The sequence below is a fragment of the Entelurus aequoreus genome, linkage group LG02 (assembly GCF_033978785.1).
Source record: "Entelurus aequoreus isolate RoL-2023_Sb linkage group LG02, RoL_Eaeq_v1.1, whole genome shotgun sequence".
Taxonomy (NCBI): domain Eukaryota; kingdom Metazoa; phylum Chordata; class Actinopteri; order Syngnathiformes; family Syngnathidae; genus Entelurus; species Entelurus aequoreus.
The window spans coordinates 90803457-90830798 of record NC_084732.1 but is presented as its reverse complement, the minus strand read 5'-3'; the positions used below and the strand labels follow the sequence as shown (position 1 = coordinate 90830798).

Here is a 27342-nt window from a genome sequence, read left to right as displayed (position 1 = left end):
TAATAACATGTAATATATATGTAGTATCTAGAAACATTCATAATAACATGTCATATATAAATGATGTAAGTATATATGTCATGTAGTAACATTCATAATAACATGTAATATATACATGATGTAAGTATATATGTCATGTAGTAACATTCATAATAACATGTAATATATATGTCATGTAGTAACATTCATAATAACATGTAATATATATGTCATGTAGTAACATTCATAATAACATGTAATATATATGTCATGTAGTAACATTCATAATAACATGTAATATATATGTTGTGTAGTAACATTCATAATAACATGTAATATATATGTCATGTAGTAACATTCATAATAACATGTAATGTATATGTCATGTAGTAACATTCATAATAACATGTAATATATATGTCATGTAGTAACATTCATAATAACATGTAATATATATGTCATGTAGTAACATTCATAATAACATGTCATATATATGTCATGTAGTAACATTCATAGTAACATGTAATGTATATGTCATGTAGTAACATTCATAATAACATGTAATGTATATGTCATGTAGTAACATTCATAATAACATGTAATATTGACATACAGCATGTTGATCATTTTCAGCATACAATGGCGTATTGATTTCACAGATGCATCACAACATGCACTTTTTCTTCAACAACAACAACAACAACACTTATGTCATTCCTTTTTATGCATTCTAAACAATAAATAAACCCTAGCAAAAGTCAGCTAACAATAAAGGTAATGGAAGTCGCTCTATTCCTCCCTATAAAGCCTCTAAAACATTCAAAAACATCCATCAAGTTTTTATACACACACTGTAAGTATATATGTAGTATCTAGTAAAATTCATAATGACATTTAATACATATGTAATGTGGTAACATTCATAATAACATGTAATATATATGTCATGTAGTAACATTCATAATAATATGTAATATATATGTCATGTAGTAACATTCATAATAACATGTAATATATATGTCATGTAGTAACATTCATAATAACATGTAATATATATGTCATGTAGTAACATTCATAATAACATGTAATATATATGTCATGTAGTAACATTCATAATAACATGTAATATATATGTCATGTAGTAACATTCATAATAACATGTAATATATATGTCATGTAGTAACATTCATAATAACATGTAATATATATGTCATGTAGTAACATTCATAATAACATGTAATATGTATGTCATGTAGTAACATTCATAATAACATGTAATATGTATGTCATGTAGTAACATTCATAATAACATGTAATATATATGTCATGTAGTAACATTCATAATAACATGTAATATATATGTCATGTAGTAACATTCATAATAACATGTAATATGTATGTCATGTAGTAAGATACATAATAACATGTAATGTATATGTCATGTAGTAACATTCATAAGAACATGTAATATATATGTCATGTAGTAACATTCATAATAACATGTAATATATATGTCATGTAGTAACATTCATAATAACATGTAATATATACGTAGTATCTAGTAACATTCATAATAACATGTAATATATATGTCATGTAGTAACATTCATAATAACATGTAATATATACGTAGTATCTAGTAACATTCATAATAACATGTAATATATATGTCATGTAGTAACATTCATAATAACATGTAATATATATGTCATGTGGTAACATTCATAATAACATGTAATATATATGTCATGTAGTAACATTCATAATAACATGTAATATATATGTCATGTAGTAACATTCATAATAACATGTAATATTTACCCATATATTTTTGAGCCTGGATATAAGGAGGATTTAGAAGCTGTGTGCTAAACAGATGCAGCTTTAGTCAAACACTAAGCATCATGTAGCAGTATTGCTAAGTGCTAAACAAGATATACAAACATAATAAAACAATCACTTACTGTACAATGTCTGCTCTCACTGGGATAAAGACTGATGGGATGTTTATATCTTCCCCTTTACATCAACAATTCATCATCATCCACACAAAGGGTTGAAAAAAATAGTTTGTTTGTGTCTTTCTGGCCATCTCCGGGTCTAAGTTGGATGTGAAAGTGGACCAACTTGTGGGTTTATGTCCACAACCTTCTACTATCCAGGTGAGAGACATGATTTATCATCTACAATTAACTTTCACCAACTCAGAGGCCATGCAGCAGCTCAATATGTCAATATAGCAGCACAAGTTAGTTAGCTTTATAAAAGCAGTTCCTCTGCGTTAGCACTCCTAATAACAATATCGCTAATATTGTCTCCATGATGTTGTTACTTCCTGTCCCCATGATGTTGTTACTTCCTGTCCCCATGACGTTGTTACTTCCTGTCCCCATGATGTTGTTACTTCCTGTCCCCATGACATTGTTACTTCCTGTCCCCATGATGTTGTTACTTCCTGTCCCCATGACATTGTTACTTCCTGTCCCCATGATGTTGTAACTTCCTGTCCCCATGATGTTGTTACTTCCTGTCCCCATGATGTTGTTACTTCCTGTCCCCATGACATTATTACTTCCTGTCCCCATGATGTTGTTACTTCCTGTCCCCATGATGTTGTAACTTCCTGTCCCCATGATGTTGTTACTTCCTGTCCCCATGACATTGTTACTTCCTGTCCCCATGACGTTGTTACTTCCTGTCCCCATGACATTGTTACTTTCTGTCCCCATGATGTTGTTACTTCCTGTCCCCATGATGTTGTTACTTCCTGTCCCCATGACATTGTTACTTCCTGTCCCCATGATGTTGTTACTTCCTGTCCCCATGATGTTGTTACTTCCTGTCCCCATGATGTTGTTACTTCCTGTCCCCATGACATTCTTACTTCCTGTCCCCATGACATTCTTACTTCCTGTCCCCATGACGTTGTTACTTCCTGTCCCCATGACATTGTTACTTCCTGTCCCCATGACATTGTTACTTCCTGTCCCCATGACGTTGTTACTTCCTGTCCCCATGACATTTTTACTTCCTGTCCCCATGACATTGTTACTTCCTGTCCCCATGATGTTGTTACTTCCTGTCCCCATGACATTGTTACTTCCTGTCCCCATGATGTTGTTGCTTCCTGTCCCCATGACGTTGTTACTTCCTGTCCCCATGATGTTGTTACTTCCTGTCCCCATGACATTATTACTTCCTGTCCCCATGATGTTGTTACTTCCTGTCCCCATGACATTGTTACTTCCTGTCCCCATGATGTTGTTACTTCCTGTCACCATGACATTGTTACTTCCTGTTCCCATGATGTTGTTACTTCCTGTCCCCATGATGTTGTTACTTCCTGTCCCCATGATGTTGTTACTTCCTGTCCCCATGACGTTGTTACTTCCTGTCCCCATGACGTTGTTACTTCCTGTCCCCATGATGTTGTTACTTCCTGTCCCCATTATGTTGTTACTTCCTGTCCCCATGATGTTTTTACTTCCTGTCCCCATGATGTTGTTACTTCCTGTCCCCATGATGTTGTTACTTCCTGTCCCCATGATGTTGTTACTTCCTGTCCCCATGACATTGTTACTTCCTGTCCCCATGATGTTGTTACTTCCTGTCCCCATGACGTTGTTACTTCCTGTCCCCATGACGTTGTTACTTCATGTCCCCATGATGTTGTTCCTTCCTGTCCCCATGACATTGTTACTTCCTGTCCCCATGACGTTGTTACTTCCTGTCCCCATGACATTGTTACTTCCTGTCCCCATGATGTTGTAACTTCCTGTCCCCATGACGTTGTTACTTCCTGTCCCCATGACATTGTTACTTCCTGTCCCCATGATGTTGTTACTTCCTGTCCCCATGACGTTGTTACTTCCTGTCCCCATGACATTGTTACTTCCTGTCCCCATGATGTTGTTACTTCCTGTCCCCATGACGTTGTTACTTCCTGTCCCCATGACATTGTTACTTCCTGTCCCCATGACGTTGTTACTTCCTGTCCCCATGACATTGTTACTTCCTGTCCCCATGACGTTGTTACTTCCTGTCCCCATGACATTGTTACTTCCTGTCCCCATGATGTTGTAACTTCCTGTCCCCATGACGTTGTTACTTCCTGTCCCCATGACATTGTTACTTCCTGTCCCCATGACGTTGTTACTTCCTGTCCCCATGACATTGTTACTTCCTGTCCCCATGATGTTGTTACTTCCTGTCCCCATGACGTTGTTACTTCCTGTCCCCATGACATTGTTACTTCCTGTCCCCATGATGTTGTTACTTCCTGTCCCCATGACGTTGTTACTTCCTGTCCCCATGACATTGTTACTTCCTGTCCCCATGATGTTGTAACTTCCTGTCCCCATGACGTTGTTACTTCCTGTCCCCATGACATTGTTACTTCCTGTCCCCATGACGTTGTTACTTCCTGTCCCCCTGACATTGTTACTTCCTGTCCCCATGATGTTGTTACTTCCTGTCCCCATGACATTGTTACTTCCTGTCCCCATGATGTTGTTACTTCCTGTCCCCATGATGTTGTTACTTCCTGTCCCCATGACGTTGTTACTTCCTGTCCCCATGATGTTGTTACTTCCTGTCCCCATGATGTTGTTACTTCCTGTCCCCATGACGTTGTTACTTCCTGTCCCCATGATGTTGTTACTTCCTGTCCCCATGATGTTGTTACTTCCTGTCCCCATGACGTTGTTACTTCCTGTCCCCATGATGTTGTTACTTCCTGTCCCCATGACGTTGTTACTTCCTGTCCCCATGATGTTGTTACTTCCTGTCCCCATGACGTTGTTACTTCCTGTCCCCATGATGTTGTTACTTCCTGTCCCCATGATGTTGTTACTTCCTGTCCCCATGACTTTGTTACTTCCTGTCCCCATGACGTTGTTACTTCCTGTCCCCATGATGTTGTTACTTCCTGTCCCCATGATGTTGTTACTTCCTGTCCCCATGACGTTGTTACTTCCTGTCCCCATGATGTTGTTGATGATCATCATATTCATGAAGACAGAGACACAAAATGGATTGCACGCCTTATTCTGCTCACTAATCAGACATAATCCTCTGCTCACAAGTTTAGTAGATCATCTTTGTGTGCTATGAAGTTTGCACATGTTTTAGTACACACTAACCTTCAGTCCATCAGAACCTGTGTCTGGTGAGGCCTTTACCTTCACACCTGTACAACTTGTGTATCCTACCTGAAGACCACAGGAAGTTCACCACAATAAGGTGGCAATCTCGCAGGGGGAAACTACAAAATAAAAGTAGAAAAATAAAATAAACCATTTTATAAACCATCCCATTTATCTTAACTTGATGGCCTCAGTCTTAAACTGAATGTAACTTTAAGCAGGACTTCACACACAATGGTGGATATTTACCAAACTGAAAAGTGGAGAAGTCTTGTGACTAAAAGAAAAAGATAGTTTATCATCAGGTCAGCTGCTTCCTGTATTTTACACAACTTAACAACACTAACTACACTCCAGACCGGGGCTCAGCAACCCACAGCTCTGGAGTGGCATGTGACTCTTTAGCGCCGCCCTAGTGGCTCTCTGAAGCTATGAAAATGGAAAAAGATGAGGGAAAAATATATTTTTGTATTTAAAATAGTTTGTGTCGGAGGACAAAGACGACACACATTTTAATGAATACCACTGTTTATACTGCGATGAGGTGGCGACTTGTCCAGGGTGTACCCCGCCTACCGCCCGAATGCAGCTGAGATAGGCTCCAGCACCCCCCGCGATCCCAAAAGGGACAAGCGGTAGAAAATGGATGAATGGATAGACCACTGCTTATATTCAACATGCTTCACTAATGACAGTATTTGGTCAGCGCCCTTTTGTCCTACTCATTTCAGCAGTCTTTGAACTCACCATAGTTTGTTTACATGTACAACTTTCTCTGACGCTGCCACAGAAAGACGTGTTTTATGCCACTCCTTCTTTGTCTCATTTTGTCCCCCAAATCTTTTATGCTGTGCGTGAATGCACAAAGGTAAGCTTTGTTGTTATTGACTTGTTGGAGTGCTAATCAGGCATATTTGGTCAGTGCTAATCAATGCTAAGATGCTATTTAGGCTAGCTGTATGTACATGTTGCTTCATTATGCCTCGTTTGTAGCTATATTTTTAATTTCCTTAACTTATGTCCTCTGTTTATTTAATTTATATTTGCATGTCTCATGACACATTATCTGTATGTAATATTGGCTGCATTTCTCATAGCTGTTTGGGTACCATGTTGTTCCAGACCACAGCAAACCTTGCCATTTTGTTCCAGACCACAGCAAAATGTTGCCATGTTGTTCCAGACCACAGCAAACGTTAGCCAGCTTGTAAAGATTGTAGTAAATTAATTATCTGTATGTAATATTGGCTGCATTTCGGAGAGTTGTTTGGGTGCCAGTTTGTTCCAGACCACAGCAAACGTTACCATGTTGTTCCAGACCACAGCAAACATTAGCATGTTGTTCCAGACCACAGCAAACGTTAGCCAGCTAGCAAAGATTGCAATAAAGCCATTATCTGTATGTAATATTGGCTGCATTTCGTATAGTTGTTGGTGTGCCATGTTGTTCCAGACCACAGCAAACGTTACCATGTTGTTCCAGACCACAGCAAACGTTAGTCAGCTTGCAAAGATTGTAGTAAATCCATTATTTGTATGTAATATTGGCTGCATTTCGTATAGTTGTTGGTGTGCCATGTTGTTCCAGACCACAGCAAACGTTACCATGTTGTTCCAGACCACAGCAAACGTTAACCAGCTTGCAAAGATTGTAATAAATCCATTATTTGTATGTAATATTGGCTGCATTTCTGATAGTTGTTGGGGGGCCATGTTGTTCCAGACCACAGCAAACGTTACCAAGTTGTTCCAGACCACAGCAAACATTACCATGTTGTTCCAGACCACAGCAAACATTAGCATATTGTTCCAGACCACAGCAAACGTTAGTCAGCTAGCAAAAATTGTAATAAATCCATTATCTCTATGTAATATTGGCTGCATTTCGTATAGTTGTTGGTGTGCCATGTTGTTACAGACCACAGCAAACGTTACCATGTTGTTCCAGACCACAGCAAACGTTAACCAGCTTGCAAAGATTGTAATAAATCCATTATTTGTATGTAATATTGGCTGCATTTCTGATAGTTCTTGGGGTGCCATGTTGTTCCAGACCACAGCAAACGTTAACCAGCTTGCAAATTTGTAATAAATCCATTATTTGTATGTAATATTGGCTGCATTTCTGATAGTTGTTGGTGTGCCATGTTGTTCCAGACCACAGCAAACGTTACCAAGTTGTTCCAGACCACAGCAAACGTTAACCAGCTTGCAAAGATTGTAATAAATCCATTATGTGTATGTAATATTGGCTGCATTTCTGATAGTTTTTGGTGTGCCATGGTGTTCCAGACCACAGCAAATGTAACCATGTTGTTACACACCACAGCAAACGTAACCATGTTGTTCCAAACCACAGCAAACGTTAGCCAGCTTCCGAAGATTGTAATAAATCCATTATCTGTATGTAATATTGGCTGCATTTCTGATAGTTTTTGGTGTGCCATGGTGTTCCAGACCACAGCAAATGTAACCATGTTGTTCCAAACCACAGCAAACGTTAGCCAGCTTCCGAAGATTATTTGTATGTAAAATTGGCTGCATTTCTGATAGTTGTTTGGGTGCCACGTTGTTCCAGACCACAGCAAACGTTACCATGTTGTTCCAGACCACAGCAAACATTAGCATGTTGTTCCAGACCACAGCAAACATTACCATGTTGTTCCAGACCACAGCAAACGTTAACCAGCTTGCAAAGATTGTAATAAATCCATTATTTGTATGTAATATTGGCTGCATTTCTGATAGTTGTTGGGGTGCCATGTTGTTCCAGACCACAGAAAACGTTACCATGTTGTCCCAGACCACAGCAAACGTTGGTCAGCTTGCAAAGATTGTAGTAAATCTGTTATCTGTATGTAATATTGGCTGCATTTCTGATGGTTGTTGGTGTGCCATGTTGTTCCAGACCACAGCAAATGTTAGCATGTTGTTCCAGACCACAGCAAATGTTAGCATGTTGTTCCAGACCACAGCAAATTTTACTCAGCTTGCAAAGATTATAATAAATCCATTTCCTTTAACTTGGACATGTTGTGCTTGTTCCTTCTTGCAGCAGCTCTGAGAAGGTGAGAGGAAGACAAGAAGATGAGTGTCGGAGCATGAGGGCGAGGACGAGGGGGTGTGGTCAGAGCCTCGCCACATTTCTCCCGGACTGGCCCCGCCCCCGTGGCCCAGGCGCAGTGTCAGCGTGTGTGTGAGCGCCCACACGGTGATGTGATGAACAAGTTTGAGGTGCTCGGCATTGTGGGTGAAGGTGAGTTTCACTCCCTTCTCCTCTGCTCATTGTGCAGAGCAGCTCTTAAGGCCTGAGCTTCACACCACATACTGTCGCACATGTTGGGTTACGTCACCATGGTAACCGTGGTCATCCCCCACAATTCCACTGCTTCATCCGACAAGTTGATCAATTATTAGAATTCATCAAATATTGATGATGTCAGAGTTTCCATCAGAAGTAGAGGACAAACAGTAAAAAATGTATGTAATACCTTGTGGTGAGCGGACATGATGCATCTTTGCTGCTCACACTTCCTGCCTGCATCTCAGCTGTGCTACTGTCACGTGTCACACTACTTTATTTTGAAAGGGTCTCTCATTACATATAAAGACCATGACACTATTGTGTTTTTATCTGTGTGTGTGTGTGTGTGTGTGTGTGTGTGTGTGTGTGTGTGCGTGCGTGCGTGCGTGCGTGTGTGTGTGTGTGTGTGTGTGTGTGTGCGTGCGTGCGTGCGTGCGTGTGTGTGTGTGCGTGTGCGTGCGTGCGTGCGTGTGTGTGTGTGTGTGTGTGTGTGTGCGTGCGTGCGTGCGTGTGTGTGTGTGTGTGTGTGTGCGTGCGTGCGTGCGTGTGTGTGTGTGTGTGTGTGTGTGTGTGTGCGTGTGTGTGTGTGTGTGTGTGTGTGTGTGTGTGTGTGTGTGTGTGTGCAGGGGCCTATGGAGTGGTACTGAAGTGCAGACATAAGGTAAGAAGATGTCACAGTTTGTGTTTGCTCTGCTTGAAAATAGCAATCAAGTCACACTTTATTACAATTCCTCATGTCTACTGTACATGAAATATTACAATTCCTCATGTCTACTGTACATGAAATATTACAATTCCTCATGTCTACTGTACATGAAATGAGAGATGAGTACATGTCATCAACATACACCAGATTGTAGGAGTCACTCCTCAACACTTTTACTCTGCACTGTACACACTGTATATACTGTACTGTACTTACTGTACATATTGTAACTACTGTACATACTATACACATTGGAAATACTCTACATACTGTGCATACTGTACATACTGTAATATTCACCTCTGTATGAGGTGAATATTGTTGATGTTAGCAGACTGATAATAAGTGTGAGAATCAATTATGTTAGCATGTTAGCAGACTGATAATAAGTGTGAGAATCAAGTCTGCATCTGAAGACTTATTTTGACTTCTGTTGGCTGGAAGTTGTAAGTTTAAAGTTGTAAGTTGTTAGCAGGGCAGAGGATGACATGTGGGTCTCAGGGGGCGGGCGAGCAAAAGAGAGAGAGAGAGAAGTGAAGACAGACACCATGTGGTTGGTAAATAGGTCACCTGGTATGTGGTTGGTCACCTGGTATGTGGTTGGTAAATAGGTCACCTGGTATGTGGTTGGTTAATAGGTCACCTGGTATGTGGATGGTAAATAGGTCACCTGGTATGTGGTTGGTAAATAGGTCACCTGGTATGTGGTTGGTCACCTGGTATGTGGTTGGTAAATAGGTCACCTGGTATGTGGTTGGTAAATAGGTCACCTGGTATGTGGTTGGTAAATAGGTCACCTGGTATGTGGTTGGTAAATAGGTCACCGGGTATGTGGATGGTAAATAGGTCACCTGGTATGTGGTTGGTAAATAGGTCACCTGGTATGTGGTTGGTCACCTGGTATGTGGTTGGTAAATAGGTCACCTGGTATGTGGTTGGTCACCTGGTATGTGGTTGGTAAATAGGTCACCTGGTATGTGGTTGGTCACCTGGTATGTGGTTGGTAAATAGGTCACCTGGTATGTGGTTGGTAAATAGGTCACCTGGTATGTGGTTGGTAAATAGGTCACCTGGTAGCACTCTCAGGCCTGTGATTGGCTGCAGGGACTTAGAACATGTACCTATGAATAATGTACATCAATCATCTATATAAATCATGTATATGAATCATGTATGTGAATAGTGTATATTAATCATGTATATAAATGAAAGACATAAATTATATAAATAAATAATGTATATAAATCATGTATACAAATTATGTATATAAATCATCTAAATAAATAATGTATATAAATCATGTATATAAATCAAGTATATGAATAAAGTATATAAATTATGTATATAAATCATGTATATGAATCATGTATGTGAATAGTGTATATTAATCATGTATATAAATGAAAGACATAAATTATATAAATAAATAATGTATATAAATCATGTATATAAATTATGTATATAAATCATCTAAATAAATAATGTATATAAATCATGTATATAAATCATGTATATGAATAAAGTATATAAATTATGTATATAAATCATGTATATGAATCATGTATGTGAATAGTGTATATTAATCATGTATATAAATGAAAGATATAAATTATATGAATAAATCATGTATATAAATCATGTATATAAATTATGTATATAAATCATGTTTATGTATATGTATATAAATTATGTATATAAATCATCTAAATAAATAATGTATATAAATAATGTATATAAATCATGTATATGAATCATGTATATAAATAATGTATATAAATCATGTATATAAATAATGTATATAAATCATGTGTATAAATAATTTATATAGATCATGTATATAAATCATGTATATGAGTAAAGTATATAAATTATGTATATAAATCATGTATATGAATCATGTATAAAAATAATGTATGTAAATCATGTATAAAAATAATGTATATAAATTATGTATATAAATAATGTATATAAATCATGTATATAAATCATGTATATAAATCATGTATATAAATAAATAATGTATATAAATCATGTGTATAAATCATCTAAATAAATAATGTATATAAACCATGTATATAAATCATCTAAATAAATAATGTATATAAATCATGTATATAATTCATGTATATGAATAAAAAATATAAATCATGTATATGAATCATGTAAATGAATCATGTATATAAATAATGTATATAAATCATGTATATAAATAATGTATATAAATCATGTATATAAATCATGTATATAAATAATGTATATAAATCATGTATATAAATCATGTATATAAATAATGTATATAAATCATGCATATAAATAAATCATGTATATAAATCATGTATATAAATAATGTATATAAATCATGTATATAAATAATGTATATAAATCATGCATATAAATAAATAATGTATATAAATCATGTATATAAATCATGTATATAAACCATGTATAAAAAAACATCTAAATAAATAATGTATATAAATCATGTATATAAATAATGTATACAAATAACATATATAAATCATGTATATAAATAATGTATATAAATCATGCATATAAATAATGTATATAAATAATGTATATAAATCATGTATATAAATAATGTATATAAATCATGCATATAAATAAATAATGTATATAAATCATGTATATAAATAATGTATACAAACCATGTATAAAAAAACATCTAAATAAATAATGTATATAAATCATGTATATAAATAATGTATACAAATAACGTATATAAATCATGTATATAAATAATGTATATAAATCATGCATATAAATAAATAATGTATATAAATCATGTATATAAATAATGTATATAAATCATGCATATAAATCATGCATATAAATAAATAATGTATATAAATCATGTATATAAATCATGTATATAAATCATGTATATACACTTAAATGTAGAGTATATGTAGTATATATAGAATATATTTATATTATTTATATATTATATATATAATATATTATACATATATTATATTATTTATTATTAATCTTGTCTATTGTGAGCGAACTGTGGTGCTGAATTTCCCCCAGGGATCAATAAAGTACTTTCTATTCTATTCTATTCTATTCTATATAAATAAATATAAATAAATATAAATAAATATAAATAATAATAATAATAATAATAATAATACCTGGGATTTATATAGCGCTTTTCTAAGTACCCAAAGTCGCTTTACATGTTAAAAACCCATCATTCATTCACACCTGGTGGTGGTAAGCTACTTTCGTAGCCACAGCTGCCCTGGGGTAGACTGACGGAAGCGTGGCTGCCAATTTGCGCCTACGGCCCCTCCGACCACCACCTATCATTCATTCAACATTCATTCACCGGTGTGAGCGGCACCGGGGGCAAGGGTGAAGTGTCCTGCCCAAGGACACAACGGCATGGTAAGAGGCGGGGAGCGAACCTGCAACCCTCAGGTTTCTGACACGGGCGCTCTACCCACTACGCCATGCCGCCCCCTATAAATAAATATAAATAAATATAAAGTACTTTCTATTCTATTCTATTCTATTCTATTCTATTCTATTCTATTCTATTCTATATAAATAAATATAAATAAATATAAATAAATATAAAGTACTTTCTATTCTATTCTATTCTATTCTATTCTATATAAATACATCATGTATATAAATCATGTATATGAATCATGTTTATAAATAATGTATATAAATCATGTATATAAATCATGTATATGAATAAAGTATATAAATCATGTATATGAATAAAGTATATAAATGATGTATATGAATAATGTATATAAATCATGTGTATGAATCATTAATATGAATAATGTATATAAATCATGTATATAAATTACGTATATAAATCATGTATATGAATAATGTATGTAAATCATGAGTGGGAGGAAGTATTTCCTTGGTGTGGCAGACTTTGTGCAATGCCCTGCAGTGTCTCTGCGTACTGTACGTGGGCTAATTGGAAGGTGACATGAAGTTTGGAGCTGTGTAGCAAGTGAAAGTCTTTGCACTATGCTGACCTCTCTGTCACTTTACCTGGCCTACCACTTTGCACTATGTTGACCTCTCTGTCACTTTACCTGGCCTACCACTTTGCACTATGTTGACCTCTCTGTCACTTTACCTGGCCTACCCCTTTGCACTATGTTGACCTCTCTGTCACTTTACCTGGCCTACCCCTTTGCACTATGTTGACCTCTCTGTCACTTTACCTGGCCTACCACTTTGCACTATGTTGACCTCTCTGTCACTTTACCTGGCCTACCCTTTTGCACTATGTTGACCTCTCTGTCACTTTACCTGGCCTACCCCTTTGCACTATGTTGACCTCTCTGTCACTTTACCTGGCCTACCCCTTTGCACTATGTTGACCTCTCTGTCACTTTACCTGGCCTACCACTTTGCACTATGTTGACCTCTCTGTCACTTTACCTGGCCTACCACTTTGCACTATGTTGACCTCTCTGTCACTTTACCTGGCCTACCACTTTGCACTATGTTGACCTCTCTGGCACTTTACCTGGCCTACCACTTTGCACTATGTTGACCTCTCTGTCACTTTACCTGGCCTACCACTTTGCACTATGTTGACCTCTCTGTCACTTTACCTGGCCTACCACTTTGCACTATGTTGACCTCTCTGTCACTTTACCTGGCCTACCACTTTGCACTATGCTGACCTCTCTGTCACTTTACCTGGCCTACCACTTTGCACTATGTTGACCTCTCTGTCACTTTACCTGGCCTACCACTTGCTGGCTGACTTGCTGTTGTTCCCAAACTCGTCCAAATTTCAGGACTGGATTTGTTGCACAGGTGGCATCCTGTGACAGCTCCACGCTGGAAATCACTGAGAGCGGCCCATTCTTTCACACATGTTTGTAGAAACAGTCTCCATGCTTAAGTGCTTGATTTGAAACACCTGTGATTAGTGATTAGTGATTTGATACACATGTGATTAGTGATTAGTGAGTCTCATCATTTGCATGGCTGGACAAATACTTTTGGCAATATAGTGTATTTATAGATATGATGCATAAATACATATATGAGGCAGCACGGTGGAAGAGGGGTTAGTGCGTGTGCCTCACAATATGAAGGTCCTGGGTTGGATCCTGCATATTTGATACATGAATGTGTCTTGCTTGCTGGCAGGAGACCAACGAACTGGTGGCCATCAAGAAGTTCAAAGATAGTGAAGGTGAGCACCGAGTCCTCAGAGTGTGTTGATGTTCATGTGTGGACTTGATGTTGATGTGTGGACTTGATGTTGATGTGTGGACTTGATGTTGATGTGTGGACTTGATGTTGATGTGTGGACTTGATGTTGATGTGTGGACTTGATGTTGATGTGTGGACTTAAAGTTAATGTGTGGACTTGATGTTGATGTGTGGACTTGATGTTGATGTGTGGACTTGATGTTGATGTGTGGACTTGATGTTGATGTGTGGACTTGATGTTGATGTGTGGACTTGATGTTGATGTGTGGACTTAAAGTTAATGTGTGGACTTGATGTTGATGTGTGGACTTGATGTTGATGTGTGGACTTGATGTTGGACTTGATGTTGATGTGTGGACTTGATGTTGATGTGTGGACTTGATGTTGATGTGTGGACTTGATGTTGATGTGTGGACTTGATGTTGACGTGTGGACTTGATGTTGACGTGTGGACTTGATGTTGATGTGTGGACTTGACGTGTGGACTTGATGTTGATGTGTGGACTTGACGTGTGGACTTGATGTTGATGTGTGGACTTGATGTTGGACTTGATGTTGATGTGTGGACTTGATGTTGATGTGTGGACTTGATGTTGATGTGTGGACTTGATGTTGATGTGTGGACTTGATGTTGACGTGTGGACTTGATGTTGACGTGTGGACTTGATGTTGATGTGTGGACTTGACGTGTGGACTTGATGTTGATGTGTGGACTTGATGTTGGACTTGATGTTGACGTGTGGACTTGATGTGTGGAATGTTCCTGACAGAGAACGAGGAGGTGAAGGAGACCACCCTGCGGGAGCTGAAGATGCTGCGCACACTAAAGCAGGACAACATTGTGGAGCTGAAGGAAGCATTCCGTCGCAGAGGAAAACTCTACCTGGTCTTTGAGTACGTGGAGCGGGTGAGAAACTTCCTTCTTCTTCTTCCTCACATCTTCTGAGGAGGGAATATTCTCACCCTCAGTGTTCAGACTGTTGCCATGGCAACATATGAACTTTTGAATAATGGTATTCCCACTGTGCGCTGCTTTTTTATGACCACTTCCATCTTCTCATATTCACCTCCTTTTTCACACACACTCAAAAAGTAGGACGTCAACTGTTGCACCACCTCGGGCACAAATCATGCATTATTTACAGACAAGTCTTTATTGGTGCCAACCTTCTGGTGCAGGCATACTTGGACTGTGACAACAAGTCCTTTGTCAAGGTCGCTGTGCATATGTGTTGGACTGTGACAACAAGTCCTTTGTCAAGGTCACTGTGCATATATGTTGGACTGTGACAACAAGTCCATTGCCAAGGTCGCTGTCACGGCGCCGGCTTGAACCCGCCTATCATCGGCAGCAAGTTCTGCCAGCACTTCAGTTGGCAGCACCCCAGGACACGCCCACGCAACGGCAAAGCTGCAGGCAATCATCAATTATCGCACCTGGGACTAATCACGACAAGCAGCATAAAGACCAGCGGACCCATGGAGCCTACAGCGGAACGTAGTTAACTCTTCGCAGTCTCTGGCTTCCCTCCCACGTACTTGCTCTCTCCTTGTCTTCCTTGTTTCCCGCGTCTCATGTCCTTTGTGCTTCCAGCAATGTCCTTCCTGTTCCCCGTGATCGAGTTGTGTATCTCGACTTCCCACTGGACTTTAGACTGCCTCCCTCGATTCTCGACCCTTGCTTGGACACAGACCTCGTTGCTTTTTTCCACTTGCCTGCCCACGGACTACCTCTTTGCCTCGCCCCTCTGGACTGATGAAGGATTCATCCAACACACACTTACAACAAACCCTGGTAACATTTACATTATTAATTCTACACATCGTCTTGCACCAAACACTAAGAGTAGCACACACCTCCCACACACTCATCAAAGGTTTCAATAAACCTGTTAACCTGATCCTACTTGTGGTTTCGTCTCCTTCCCCCCGGCCTTTTCTAACAGTTTAGACAGAAATGGTAATTTTGAGATGGGTTTGTAGTTGCTGGAGCGAGTGGGATCTAGGTTGGCTTTCTTAAGAAGGGGTTGGACCACTGCTTCTTTTAGGCATGATGGGACTATACCTGTGACCAGGGAGCTGTGGATGATGGACAGGATGTGTGGACCTACTGCATCAAAAACCTCCTTAAGGAGGGAGGCAGGGACGGGGTCCTGAGGGGATGTGGCTGGTCTCAAGGTGGCGGCCATGAGTGGGAGATGGAGCTGAACGTGGAGAAAGTGGATGAGCATCTCAGAGTAACAGCTAAGTCCCGGGTGGAAGGTGGGATGTTACTTCTGATGTTGTTTACTTTATCTGAGAAAAACAACAGAAACTCATCACACTTTGTAGGAGATGCATCCTGGAAAACAGTGGTGGGAGGGCAAACAACAGAATTGATGGTTCTGAATAGAATTCTGGAGTTTGGAGCATTGGCAATGAGATTGGCAAATAACTTGTCTCTTTCAGGCGTAGCGCTGCCATCTTGTCATCTTGATTTGGCTCTTCTGTATGACCAACCAACCCTGTGGTAGCTGTTCTGTCTGTCCCTCAGTATCTCAAGAGAGACCTGCAGGCCATCTGTCTCCATGCTCTCCTTTCTGCTCTGGTGGTCTCGTTGAGTTTGGGCTTCTTCAGCTTGAGAGGGGCAATAGAGTCCAGAACAGAAAGGCAGGTGGAGTTGAACACGAACGTAAGCTCCTCTAGGTCTGATGACAGCATCTCACCTGCCCTGGTGTTTTGGGCGGCAGCAAAAGCAGAGGAAAACTTAGCAGGTGTCTGGGCGTTGATAAACCGTGAGAGGCGTGCAGGATATCGGGTGTTAGTGGAGGGGGGAGACAGAGAGGTTTGGAACACCACAGCATAATGGTCACAGTCAGTGTGGGCTGGCATGGTTTCCATATTCTTGACAGGGAGATTGACAGAGAGGACAAGATCTAGGGTGTGACCATTTTTATGGGTTGGGACGGAAAGATGTTGGGTGAGACCAAAAGAGTCTATCAGGCCCATAAATTCACATTCAAAGCCCCGTGTGGGATTATCAGCGTGGATGTTGAAATCTCCCAAAATCAGCACTCTGCCATGGCTGGGGATGATTTTACTGAGGAGGTCTGAGAATTGAGTTGTAAAATTCCTGCTCTCCTTGAAAAACTTGCTGTCCGTTGGGCGGTAGATGGTCAGAACCAGGAGGGGATCAGACAAGCCCACTTTCACCAGTAGAGCTTCAAAACTGGAGTGTGTGAGGCAGTTCAACACAGAACAGCTGTAGTTGTCCTTGTACATGAAGGCCACGCCCCCTCCAGTCTTTCCGTGTCTCGGGTTCCCATGGTAACTCCAGCCAGGTGGGCACAGTTCATTGAGAGAGGAATAATCCCCGGGGATTTTCCATGATTCCGTGATCGCAAAGAATTGCAGTTGTTGTTTGGAAATAAACTCACACAGGACGGATGTTTTCTCCTTCACTGATCTGGCATTGAGCAGACCGACTTTCACGGTGACTTCACTCGCCGACGAGGTAGGTGTTCTTGCCGGTAAACGCTGAGCTGGGGGCTGGTGACTTTCACGGTGACTTCACTCGCCGACGAGGTAGGTGTTCTTGCCGGTAAACGCTGAGCTGGGGGCTGGTGACTTTCACGGTGACTTCACTCGCCGACGAGGTAGGTGTTCTTGCCGGTAAACGCTGAGCTGGGGGCTGGTGACTTTCACGGTGACTTCACTCGCCGACGAGGTAGGTGTTCTTGCCGGTAAACGCTGAGCTCGGGGCTGGTGACTTTCACGGTGACTTCACTCGCCGACGAGGTAGGTGTTCTTGCCGGTAAACGCTGAGCTCGGGGCTGGGTGGGAGACCAGAAATAGGTCGTCATTTGAGAAAGTTTGTTTTTCACCGCTCTGCCCGCGCGATGTCCTCTGCGTCTACCTCCGCCTCTCCGGTGACTCCGTCGGTTTGTAAAATTGACGTTACTCCAGGGTCCGAAGGGAATAACAAAGTCGTTTGGCGATTGTTTTTTCGGCTGTTTGTTGCTCCTCGCACCAAACAAACTTTTTCTCCATTGAGACACGGATGTCAAAAAGCGCTCTCCGATCACATCTGTAAATTATCCTGTTTGATTGCAAGATACTTTGGTACAACAAAACAAATAGATAAACAAGAAACGCCATGAATTGGGGTGAGTGGCTGGCTGCAATCGGGCGTAGCGCTGCCATCTTGTCATCTTGATTTGGCTCTTCTGTATGACCAAAGACTGCGGGAACGGGTGACCGAGAGAGAGCTCTTGGGGCCATCAAGAGGTCCTCGGCAACTCAACTCTGACTTACCTTCCAAACATACGGGGTACAACCTTCACCGTTTCTGGCACTGCCGCTCTACCCACTACGCCATACCGCCCCAGTATCCAGCAGGCCGATCTGGCCTTGATCCCGGAGTGCTACCACGACCTCGCCGAGGTTTTCAGCAAAGAACACGCTCAGTCCCTGCCCCCTCACAGACCGTATGACTGCGCTATCGAGCTGCTCCCCGACGCCACCCTGCCTTCCAGCCGCCTGTACAACCTGTCACTTCCCGAGAAGGAAGCCATGAGGGACAACATTACGGAGTCATTGGCTTCTGGAATCATCACCCCGTCTAAATCTCCTGTGGCGGCTGGATTATTTTTTGTGGCCAAGAAAGATGGATCGCTGGCGCCTTGTATCGACTATCGTCATCTCAATAACATTACAGTCAAGAACAAATACCCTCTGCCTCTGCTTAACGCCTCTTTCGAGTCTCTGGCCCCCGCCACCATATTCACCAAGTTGGATCTCCGTAACGCTTACCACCTGGTCCGGATCAAGAGGGGCGATGAATGGAAGATGGCGTTCAACACTCATCTGGGACAATAGGAGCACAGGGGCATGCCATTTGGCCTTACCAACGCTCCTGCCGTTTTCCAAACTCTTGTGAATGACATCCTCCGTGACATGCTGGACCAGGTTGTCGTTGTCTATTTGGACGACATCCTGATCTTTTCAAGGAACCCGCAGGAGCACCAGCAGCACGTCCGTCTCGTCCTCCAACGGCTTCTGGAAAATTGTCTCTTCGTCAAAGCAGAGAAGTGTTCCTCCTCAGTGGAGTTTTTGGGATTCGTCGTCGAGAGGGGTCATGTCAGGGCCGACCCCGAGAAGATCAAAGCCGTGTTGGAATGGCCTCAACCTTCAACCAGGACGGAACTAAGGAGGTTCCTGGGATTCGCCGGCTTCTACCGTTGCTTTATCCGCGACTTCAGCCGGATTGCCGCACCACTCAACGCCCTTACGTCTACCAATACGCCGTTCCTTTGGACTCCGGAGGCCAGCAGAGCATTCAAGGGACTCAATGAGAGTTTATAAATGGTGGATTTATATAGGCTAGTAAGGTAACGTTTTGTACCTGACAAGTTTGGGCTACCTTGCTTCTGCAGCCTCCATCAGAGGTGTCAGATGAAGGCTGCAGAAGGAAGGTAGCCCAAATTTGTCATGTACAAAACTTTACCTTGCTAGCCTATATAAATCAACCATTTATAAATACACATCAGTAGGCTAAATGAACCTCTTCAACGGACTCAAGGAGCGTTTCATCTCTGCTCCAGTCCTCATCCACCTCGACTGGGACTGCCCCTTTTTGAGGAAGGTGGATGCATCTGATTCGGGGATAGGAGCCATCCTCTCACTACGCTCTAAGATTAACGGTCCAATTCACCCATGTGCCTTTTTCTCCAGGCATCTCTCTCCGGCTGAGCGGAACTACGATGCTGGGAACAGAGAGCTGTTGGCAGTTCAAGAGGCACTTGCAGAATGGAGGCATTGGTTAGAAGGAGCTAAACACCACTTCCAGATCCTGACGGACCACAGCAACCTTCTCGCCATCCGCTCAGCCCGGAGATTAAACAACCGCCAGGCAAGATGGCAGCAGTTTTTTTCGCGCTTCGACTATATACTGTCTTACAGACCAGTGTCGAAGAACCTGAAGGCTGATGCTCTTTCCAGAGTGTACATGGTGGAGACCACCAACCAGTCTGTGCCCAAACCCATCCTTCCTCCTGCTCGGATTATGGGGATGGTATCATGGAAAGTGTAGGACCTGGACACACGTGAGTTCATTGCCCCCTGTACCACTTGTGTCCGCAGCAAAGCCTCACACCGACCTTCTGCTGGTCTCCTACGCCCTCTGCCGATTCCTGCCCGTCTTTGGTCTCACATTGCTGTGGACTTCGTTACGGGATTCCTAGAATCCCAAGGTAACATTACCGTACTAACCATTGTTGATCGCTTTTCCAAGGCAGTTCACTTCATTCCACTTCGCAAACTGCCTTCTTCCTCTGAGACGGCTGACCTCCTCACCCTGCACGTCGTCAAGCAGCATGAGATCCCGATGGACATCGTTTCAGACCGGGGCCCTCAGTTTACCTCCAAGGTATGGAGAGCGTTCTGCAAGGGGATCGAGGCCTCGGTCAGCCTCACTTCCGGATACCACCCGCAGAGCAGCGGGCGGGCTGAACAGGGCAACCAGAGTTTGTGTGACACACCGCCAACCCACATCCTGGAGCAAGTTTATTCCTTGGGTGGAGTACTCTTACGATGCCATGAAGAGCACCGCCACTGGTATGTCCCCATTTGAGTGTTCTTTGGGATATCAACCCCCTATGTTTCCGCAGCAGGAACAGGAGATTGCGGTCCCCTCCACGAAGCCCACATTAAGGAGCGTCAGAGGGTGTGGAGAGCCGCCCGGGCGGCAATGAAAAAAGCATCGGAGAGGATGTGCCGCAGCGCCAACAGACGCCGCATCCCGGCTCCTTCGTATCAGCCGGGACAACTGGTGATGTTGCTCGCCAAGAAGTTAGCCCCATGTTTTGTTGGTCCCTATCCCATTGTCTCTGTCATCAACCCAGCGTCTGTGAAATTGGCTCTCCCACCCTCGGTCAAGCGACACCCAGTTGTTCATGTATCCCAGATAAAACCGGTGGTGGAGAGCGCTCTGTCCCCTTCTACCCATGCAATAAACCCGTTAACCTGATCCTCCTCGTGGTGTCGCCTCCTGCTCCCGCTGTACGTAACAGTCGCTGTGCATCCAAAAGAAGGCAATGTCTAATATGTTTATAAAAGATACTTGCTGAAAAGTTCCAAAGTGTAGAACTCTGACACGCACATCAAGTGTTTTAGCAATAAACATATATTTATTAGGGCTTTCAAAAATAACATATTATAATATTTCTGTATAACATCATGCCAATAAAACTATTTGTGTCCTAATATTGGGGTCTTTTTAAAGTTTCCATTCATGGATTCATGCATTCATGGCTTCATTTATTCATTCATTCATTCATGCATTCATTCACACAGTATTTTGTGACTTCCTGTTTTGCAGAACATGTTGGAGCTGCTGGAAGAACTTCCCAACGGTGCTGCAGGAGACAAAGTCAGAAGTTACATCTACCAGCTCATCAAGGCCATCAACTGGTGTCACAGGAACGACATCGTGCACAGAGGTTTGTTTACTTTGTTTACTTTGTTTGTTTGTTGTTCTTTTATCATCAACTGGTGTCACAGGAACGACATCGTGCATAGAGGTTTGTTTACTTTGTTTACTTTGTTTGTTTGTTTACTTTGTTTGTTTGTTGTTCTTTTATCATCAACTGGTGTCACAGGAACGACATCGTGCACAGAGGTTTGTTTACTTTGTTTACTTTGTTTGTTTGTTGTTCTTTTATCATCAACTGGTGTCACAGGAACGACATCGTGCACAGAGGTTTGTTTACTTTGTTTACTTTGTTTGTTTGTTGATCTTTTATCATCAACTGGTGTCACAGGAACGACATCGTGCACAGAGGTTTGTTTACTTTGTTTACTTTGTTTGTTTGTTGATCTTTTATCATCAACTGGTGTCACAGGAACCACATCGTGCATAGAGGTTTGTTTACTTTGTTTACTTTGTTTGTTTGTTGTTCTTTTATCATCAACTGGTGTCACAGGAACGACATCGTGCATAGAGGTTTGTTTACTTTGTTTACTTTGTTTGTTTGTTGATCTTTTATCATCAACTGGTGTCACAGGAACGACATCGTGCACAGAGGTTTGTTTACTTTGTTTACTTTGTTTGTTTGTTGATCTTTTATCATCAACTGGTGTCACAGGAACGACATCGTGCACAGAGGTTTGTTTACTTTGTTTACTTTGTTTGTTTGTTGATCTTTTATCATCAACTGGTGTCACAGGAACCACATCGTGCATAGAGGTTTGTTTACTTTGTTTACTTTGTTTGTTTGTTGTTCTTTTATCATCAACTGGTGTCACAGGAACGACATCGTGCATAGAGGTTTGTTTACTTTGTTTACTTTGTTTGTTTGTTGATCTTTTATCATCAACTGGTGTCACAGGAACGACATCGTGCACAGAGGTTTGTTTACTTTGTTTACTTTGTTTGTTTGTTGTTCTTTTATCATCAACTGGTGTCACAGGAACGACATCGTGCATAGAGGTTTGTTTGTTTGTTTGTTTGTTTGTTTGTTTGTTTACTTTGTTTGTTTGTTGATCTTTTATCATCAACTGGTGTCACAGGAAAGACATCGTGCACAGAGATTTGTTTGTTTGTTTACTTTGTTTGTTTGTTGTTATTTTATTATCAACTGGTGTCACAGGAACGACATCGTGCACAGAGGTTTGTTTGTTTGTTTACTTTGTTTGTTTGTTGTTATTTTATTATCAACTGGTGTCACAGGAACAACATCGTGCACAGAGGTTTGTTTGTTTGTTTGTTTGTTTGTTTACTTTGTTTGTTTGTTGATCTTTTATCATCAACTGGTGTCACAGGAACCACATCGTGCATAGAGGTTGGTTTGTTTGTTTGTTTGTTTGTTTGTTTGTTTACTTTGTTTGTTTGTTGATCTTTTATCATCAACTGGTGTCACAGGAAAGACATCGTGCACAGAGATTTGTTTGTTTGTTTACTTTGTTTGTTTGTTGTTATTTTATTATCAACTGGTGTCACAGGAACCACATCGTGCACAGAGGTTTGTTTGTTTGTTTACTTTGTTTGTTTGTTGATCTTTTATCATCAACTGGTGTCACAGGAACCACATCGTGCATAGAGGTTTGTTTGTTTGTTTGTTTGTTTATTTGTTTGTTTACTTTGTTTGTTTGTTGATCTTTTATCATCAACTGGTGTCACAGGAACAACATCGTGCACAGAGGTTTGTTTGTTTGTTTGTTTGTTTGTTGTTCTTTTATCATCAACTGGTGAGCAGTGCAGTGGTCACTGGGGTAGGCTCCAGCGTGTGTTTAGTACAGACATTGATCCTCCAGGACTACTCCGACTGAGTTGAGATCCCCTCCCACTGATGGCAAACTCAAGGCCTGGGGGCCACATCTGGCCCGCCAAATCTTTAGAGGTGGCCCGAAACATCATTTCATGTGGCCCACCAACTCATTTTACGTGGCCCTCCACAATATTTTATGTGGCCCGCCACATCATTTTTGGTAGCCTGACACACCATTTTAGACGGCTCGCCACATCATTAAGTGTGGCTTGACAGATCATTTTATGTGGCCCGACACATCATTAAGCGTGGCTTGACACATCATTTAGAGTGGCCTGACACACCATTTTAGGTGGCTCACCACATCATTTAGGGTGGCCTGACACATCATTTTATGTGGCTCGTCACAATATTTTACGTGCCCCAACACATTATTTTAATTGGCCTGCCACACCATTTTAAGTGGCCCGACACATTATTTTATTTCACCTAGAATATAAAACATGTTTTCAGTTATTTCACCTTTGTTGTTGTTGTTGAGTACATAAGTCCACATGTGTTCACTCATAGTTGCCATGTGATGTTTGTGTTGCAGATATCAAACCAGAGAATCTGCTCATCAGTTCTGAGGATGTTCTCAAGCTTTGTGACTTTGGTAAGTTTTCCTCTTGAAGTTTTTTTTACACACAATAAAAAGTACCATATGTTAAAAAAACTCTTCTTTGTTGGTAATACAGTAAACATTAAAGCCTGTTCTCACGTCCGCTTTCCCACAATATAAACAGCTTGCCTGCCCAATGAACGGAGAAGTTAAACAGGACAATACTGCCATCTAATGGATAGCCAACGGAACACTGAAATTCAAGTATTTTTTTTTTCTTCTATGTAAATAAAACATATATATATATATATATATATATATATATATATATATATATATATATATATATAGCTAGAATTCACTGAAAGTCAAGTATTTCATACACACACATATATATATATATATATATGTATATATATATATATATATATATATATATATATATATATATATATATATATATATATATATATATATATATATATATATATATATATATATATATAATTCACTGAAAGTCAAGTATTTCATACATATATATATATATATATATATATATATATATATATATATATATATGTATGAAATACTTGACTTTCAGTGAATTCTAGTTTTATATATATATATATATATATATATATATATATATATATATATATATATATATATATATATATATATATATATATATATATATATATATAAATATATGAAATACTCGAGTTGGTGAATTCTAGCTGTAAATAACCACGCCCCCAATCCCCCCCCCCCCCCCCCCCCCCGACCAAGGCAACCCCCCTACCCCCCACCTCCCGATATTGTAGGTCTCAAGGTTGGCAAGTATGTATATAATAATACATAATACTAAATATATATAAACTAGGCTAGAGAATGGAGTGTGACCAAAATCCAAAACAATGTATATAATTAATAATGACATTTTTTATTTTTTTGTCAGAAAGAAATACAATCATGTGTGCTTACGGACTGTATCCCAGCAGACTGTATTGATCTATATTGATATATAAAAAAATATATTTAAAAAAAAATATATATTTTTTTTTTTTTTTTTTTAAATTATTTTAATTTTTTTTTATTTCTTGTGCAGCCCGGTACCAATCGGTCCACGGACCGGTACCGGGATTTCTACCTGAGGGGATGTTGCTCTATGTTTTATATATATATATATATATATATATATATATATATATATATATATATATATATATATATATATAATAATACATAATACTAAATATATATAAACTAGGCTATAGAATGGAGTGTGACCAAAATCCAGGAGTGTGCGGTGTTAGACTAGGTGTGGGTAATTACTTGAGTGTTTTACCTAGTGGTGACTCAAGAGGAGGAACAAGGCATGAAGGCGGTCGTGGGGCAGGCAGATGGTCAGGGCGAATGGCGAGGCGTAGGAGGTCCGTGTCCAGGCGGAGGTCGAGGATCAAAGAGGCAGTCCGGCAAGCAGACAAAACTATGGCTGACGAGACGCACAGCTCGTTGACGCGGGGACGAAGGCAGACTGCTGGGGAGGACGACAAGGAAGAAGAATGAAACACGGAGGGGAAACACAGAGAGAGAGAGAGAGAGAGCATAAAGCTGGGTAGTCGGCTTACTGTACACGACAGAAGATGAAGTTCCGGCCAGGATCCTTGGGTCCACTGGTCTTTATTCAGCTTGCCCTCATCAGTCCCAGGTGTACTGATTGCTGATTGCCTACAGGCTTGCCAGCATGTGGGCGTGATGCGGCCAGCGTGAGCAGGGGGCGTGTCTAGCATGTGGGCGTGATGCGGCCAGCGTGCGCAGGGGGCGTGTCTAGCATGTGGGCGTGTCTAGCATGTCTAGACACTTTTCCTTATCTAGTGGTGTGGAATGTTGTGAAAGTATTGGTGAGTGATATCTTTTGTGGTGTCGGGGCTCGTCATCCTGCGTGAGTTAGCATCCATTCCGGTGTTTGGTTGTAGTGGGGAAGTAGTCTTTGCCGTTGAGTTGAATGTTTTGTTGAGTCCTACAAAGTGTTGTACTTATCACACACCTGCTGTTTTATTGCAACACGCAAATGAGGAGGTGTTGGAATGGCCATGTAAAATCACTAATGCTAATCAGTAGCTAATCATATCCAATGTAAATGAGCTTTGAGCTCGTGTATTTGTTTTAAGACACTTCTTTGATGCTGGAATGTGACAGACAAGTCATCATGACACCTCGGCTCCGGACAGGCTAACCTCCTCCAACCTCCGAGGGCAAAGCTGCAAACAATGGGAGACCGGGCTTTCTGCTCCGCCGCTCCCAGTCTGTGGAACGCTCTCCCTGACCACCTGAGGGCACCACAGACTGTGGATGCTTTTAAAAAAGGCTTAAAAACCCTTTTTTTTTTAAAAGCCTTTTTTTTTAGATATATGCAAACTAGTTTTAGCTATTTGGCTGTTCTAGTTTTTATTTTTATTTATTTTTTATTATCTTTTTATTTTTTTATTTTATTATTATTATTTTTTAATACACTGTAGCACTTTGAGGTTGTTTACTCAATGTAAAGTGCTTTTTACAAATAAAATATATTATTATTATTATTATTATTTCATGACATACTTTACTTCCGTGTTTACTTTTACAAAGTTTGAAGTAAAAACTCTAAAATGTTATCTGCCTGCTAAGCTAGCGAGAGAACAGACTTGCATCAAAGTTCTTATGTGGGACGTTTTGGATGCAGGCAGATACAAAGTTGATGAGGCGTGATGGATATTTGAGGTTCTTATCAGATTTGTAACATCTTTTCTGCCTTTTTTTTAGGTTTTGCGCGGAACTTGTCGGAAGGAACCGATGCCAACTACACGGAGTACGTGGCCACCAGGTGGTACCGCTCACCTGAGCTGCTCCTGGGGTAAGTAAGGAGTATTACTTCATCCTAGTTAGTATGTGGGCTGCAAGTACACACTATTGTGGGGTTTTTACCTATTTTCTTGAAATACATGAGGGGGGACATGTTTAGCTATGATGTTGCAAATATACACGCTCAATGATCGACAAAGATCCCAAGTTAGAAGTACTAAATACTGAGTACTAACTAGGCTTGTCCCCATACCAATATTTTGGTACCAGTACCAAAATGTATTTCCATA

The 27342-nt window shown here is 40.4% G+C and overlaps 3 protein-coding genes across 13 annotated transcripts in view; 1 reads left to right on the top strand and 2 right to left on the bottom strand.

Annotated features, from left to right (window-relative positions):
* The window catches only part of LOC133642535 (putative per-hexamer repeat protein 5), a 5448-nt gene extending 1828 nt beyond the window's left edge, over positions 1 to 3620 (bottom strand). The window contains exon 1 of the mRNA XM_062036776.1: positions 2312 to 3620. Within this exon, the coding sequence (XP_061892760.1) occupies positions 2312 to 3620 (1309 nt within the window). The remainder of the gene's footprint in view (positions 1 to 2311) is intronic.
* cdkl5 (cyclin dependent kinase like 5) overlaps positions 1 to 27342 on the top strand; it is a 66606-nt gene that overhangs the window by 2354 nt on the left and 36910 nt on the right. For 6 of the 11 annotated variants that reach the window (XM_062034586.1, XM_062034593.1, XM_062034580.1 and 3 more), the window contains exons 1-6: positions 20303 to 20445; positions 20638 to 20956; positions 21010 to 21170; positions 21720 to 21840; positions 24203 to 24262; positions 27014 to 27104. In XM_062034586.1, coding sequence (XP_061890570.1) covers positions 20329 to 20445; positions 20638 to 20956; positions 21010 to 21170; positions 21720 to 21840; positions 24203 to 24262; positions 27014 to 27104 — 869 coding nt within the window. In that variant the 5' untranslated portion in view covers positions 20303 to 20328. Of the gene's footprint in view, positions 1 to 8178; positions 8380 to 9053; positions 9089 to 14296; positions 14343 to 15132; positions 15270 to 20302; positions 20446 to 20637; positions 20957 to 21009; positions 21171 to 21719; positions 21841 to 22973; positions 23010 to 24202; positions 24263 to 24392; positions 24473 to 27013; positions 27105 to 27342 lie in introns of those variants that run through there. The other 5 variants (XM_062034627.1, XM_062034603.1, XM_062034614.1 and 2 more) reach the window with 3 other exon arrangements.
* On the bottom strand, positions 3633 to 4991 carry LOC133642527 (putative per-hexamer repeat protein 5). The gene has a single exon (XM_062036768.1). It carries the CDS (start codon positions 4989 to 4991, stop codon positions 3633 to 3635), a length of 1359 nt encoding a protein of 452 aa, XP_061892752.1.

Bases quoted from the DNA above. Each gene is read 5' to 3' on its own strand.
- LOC133642527 (XM_062036768.1), bottom strand. From the start codon at position 4,991: ATGAATATGATGATCATCAACAACATCATGGGGACAGGAAGTAACAAC.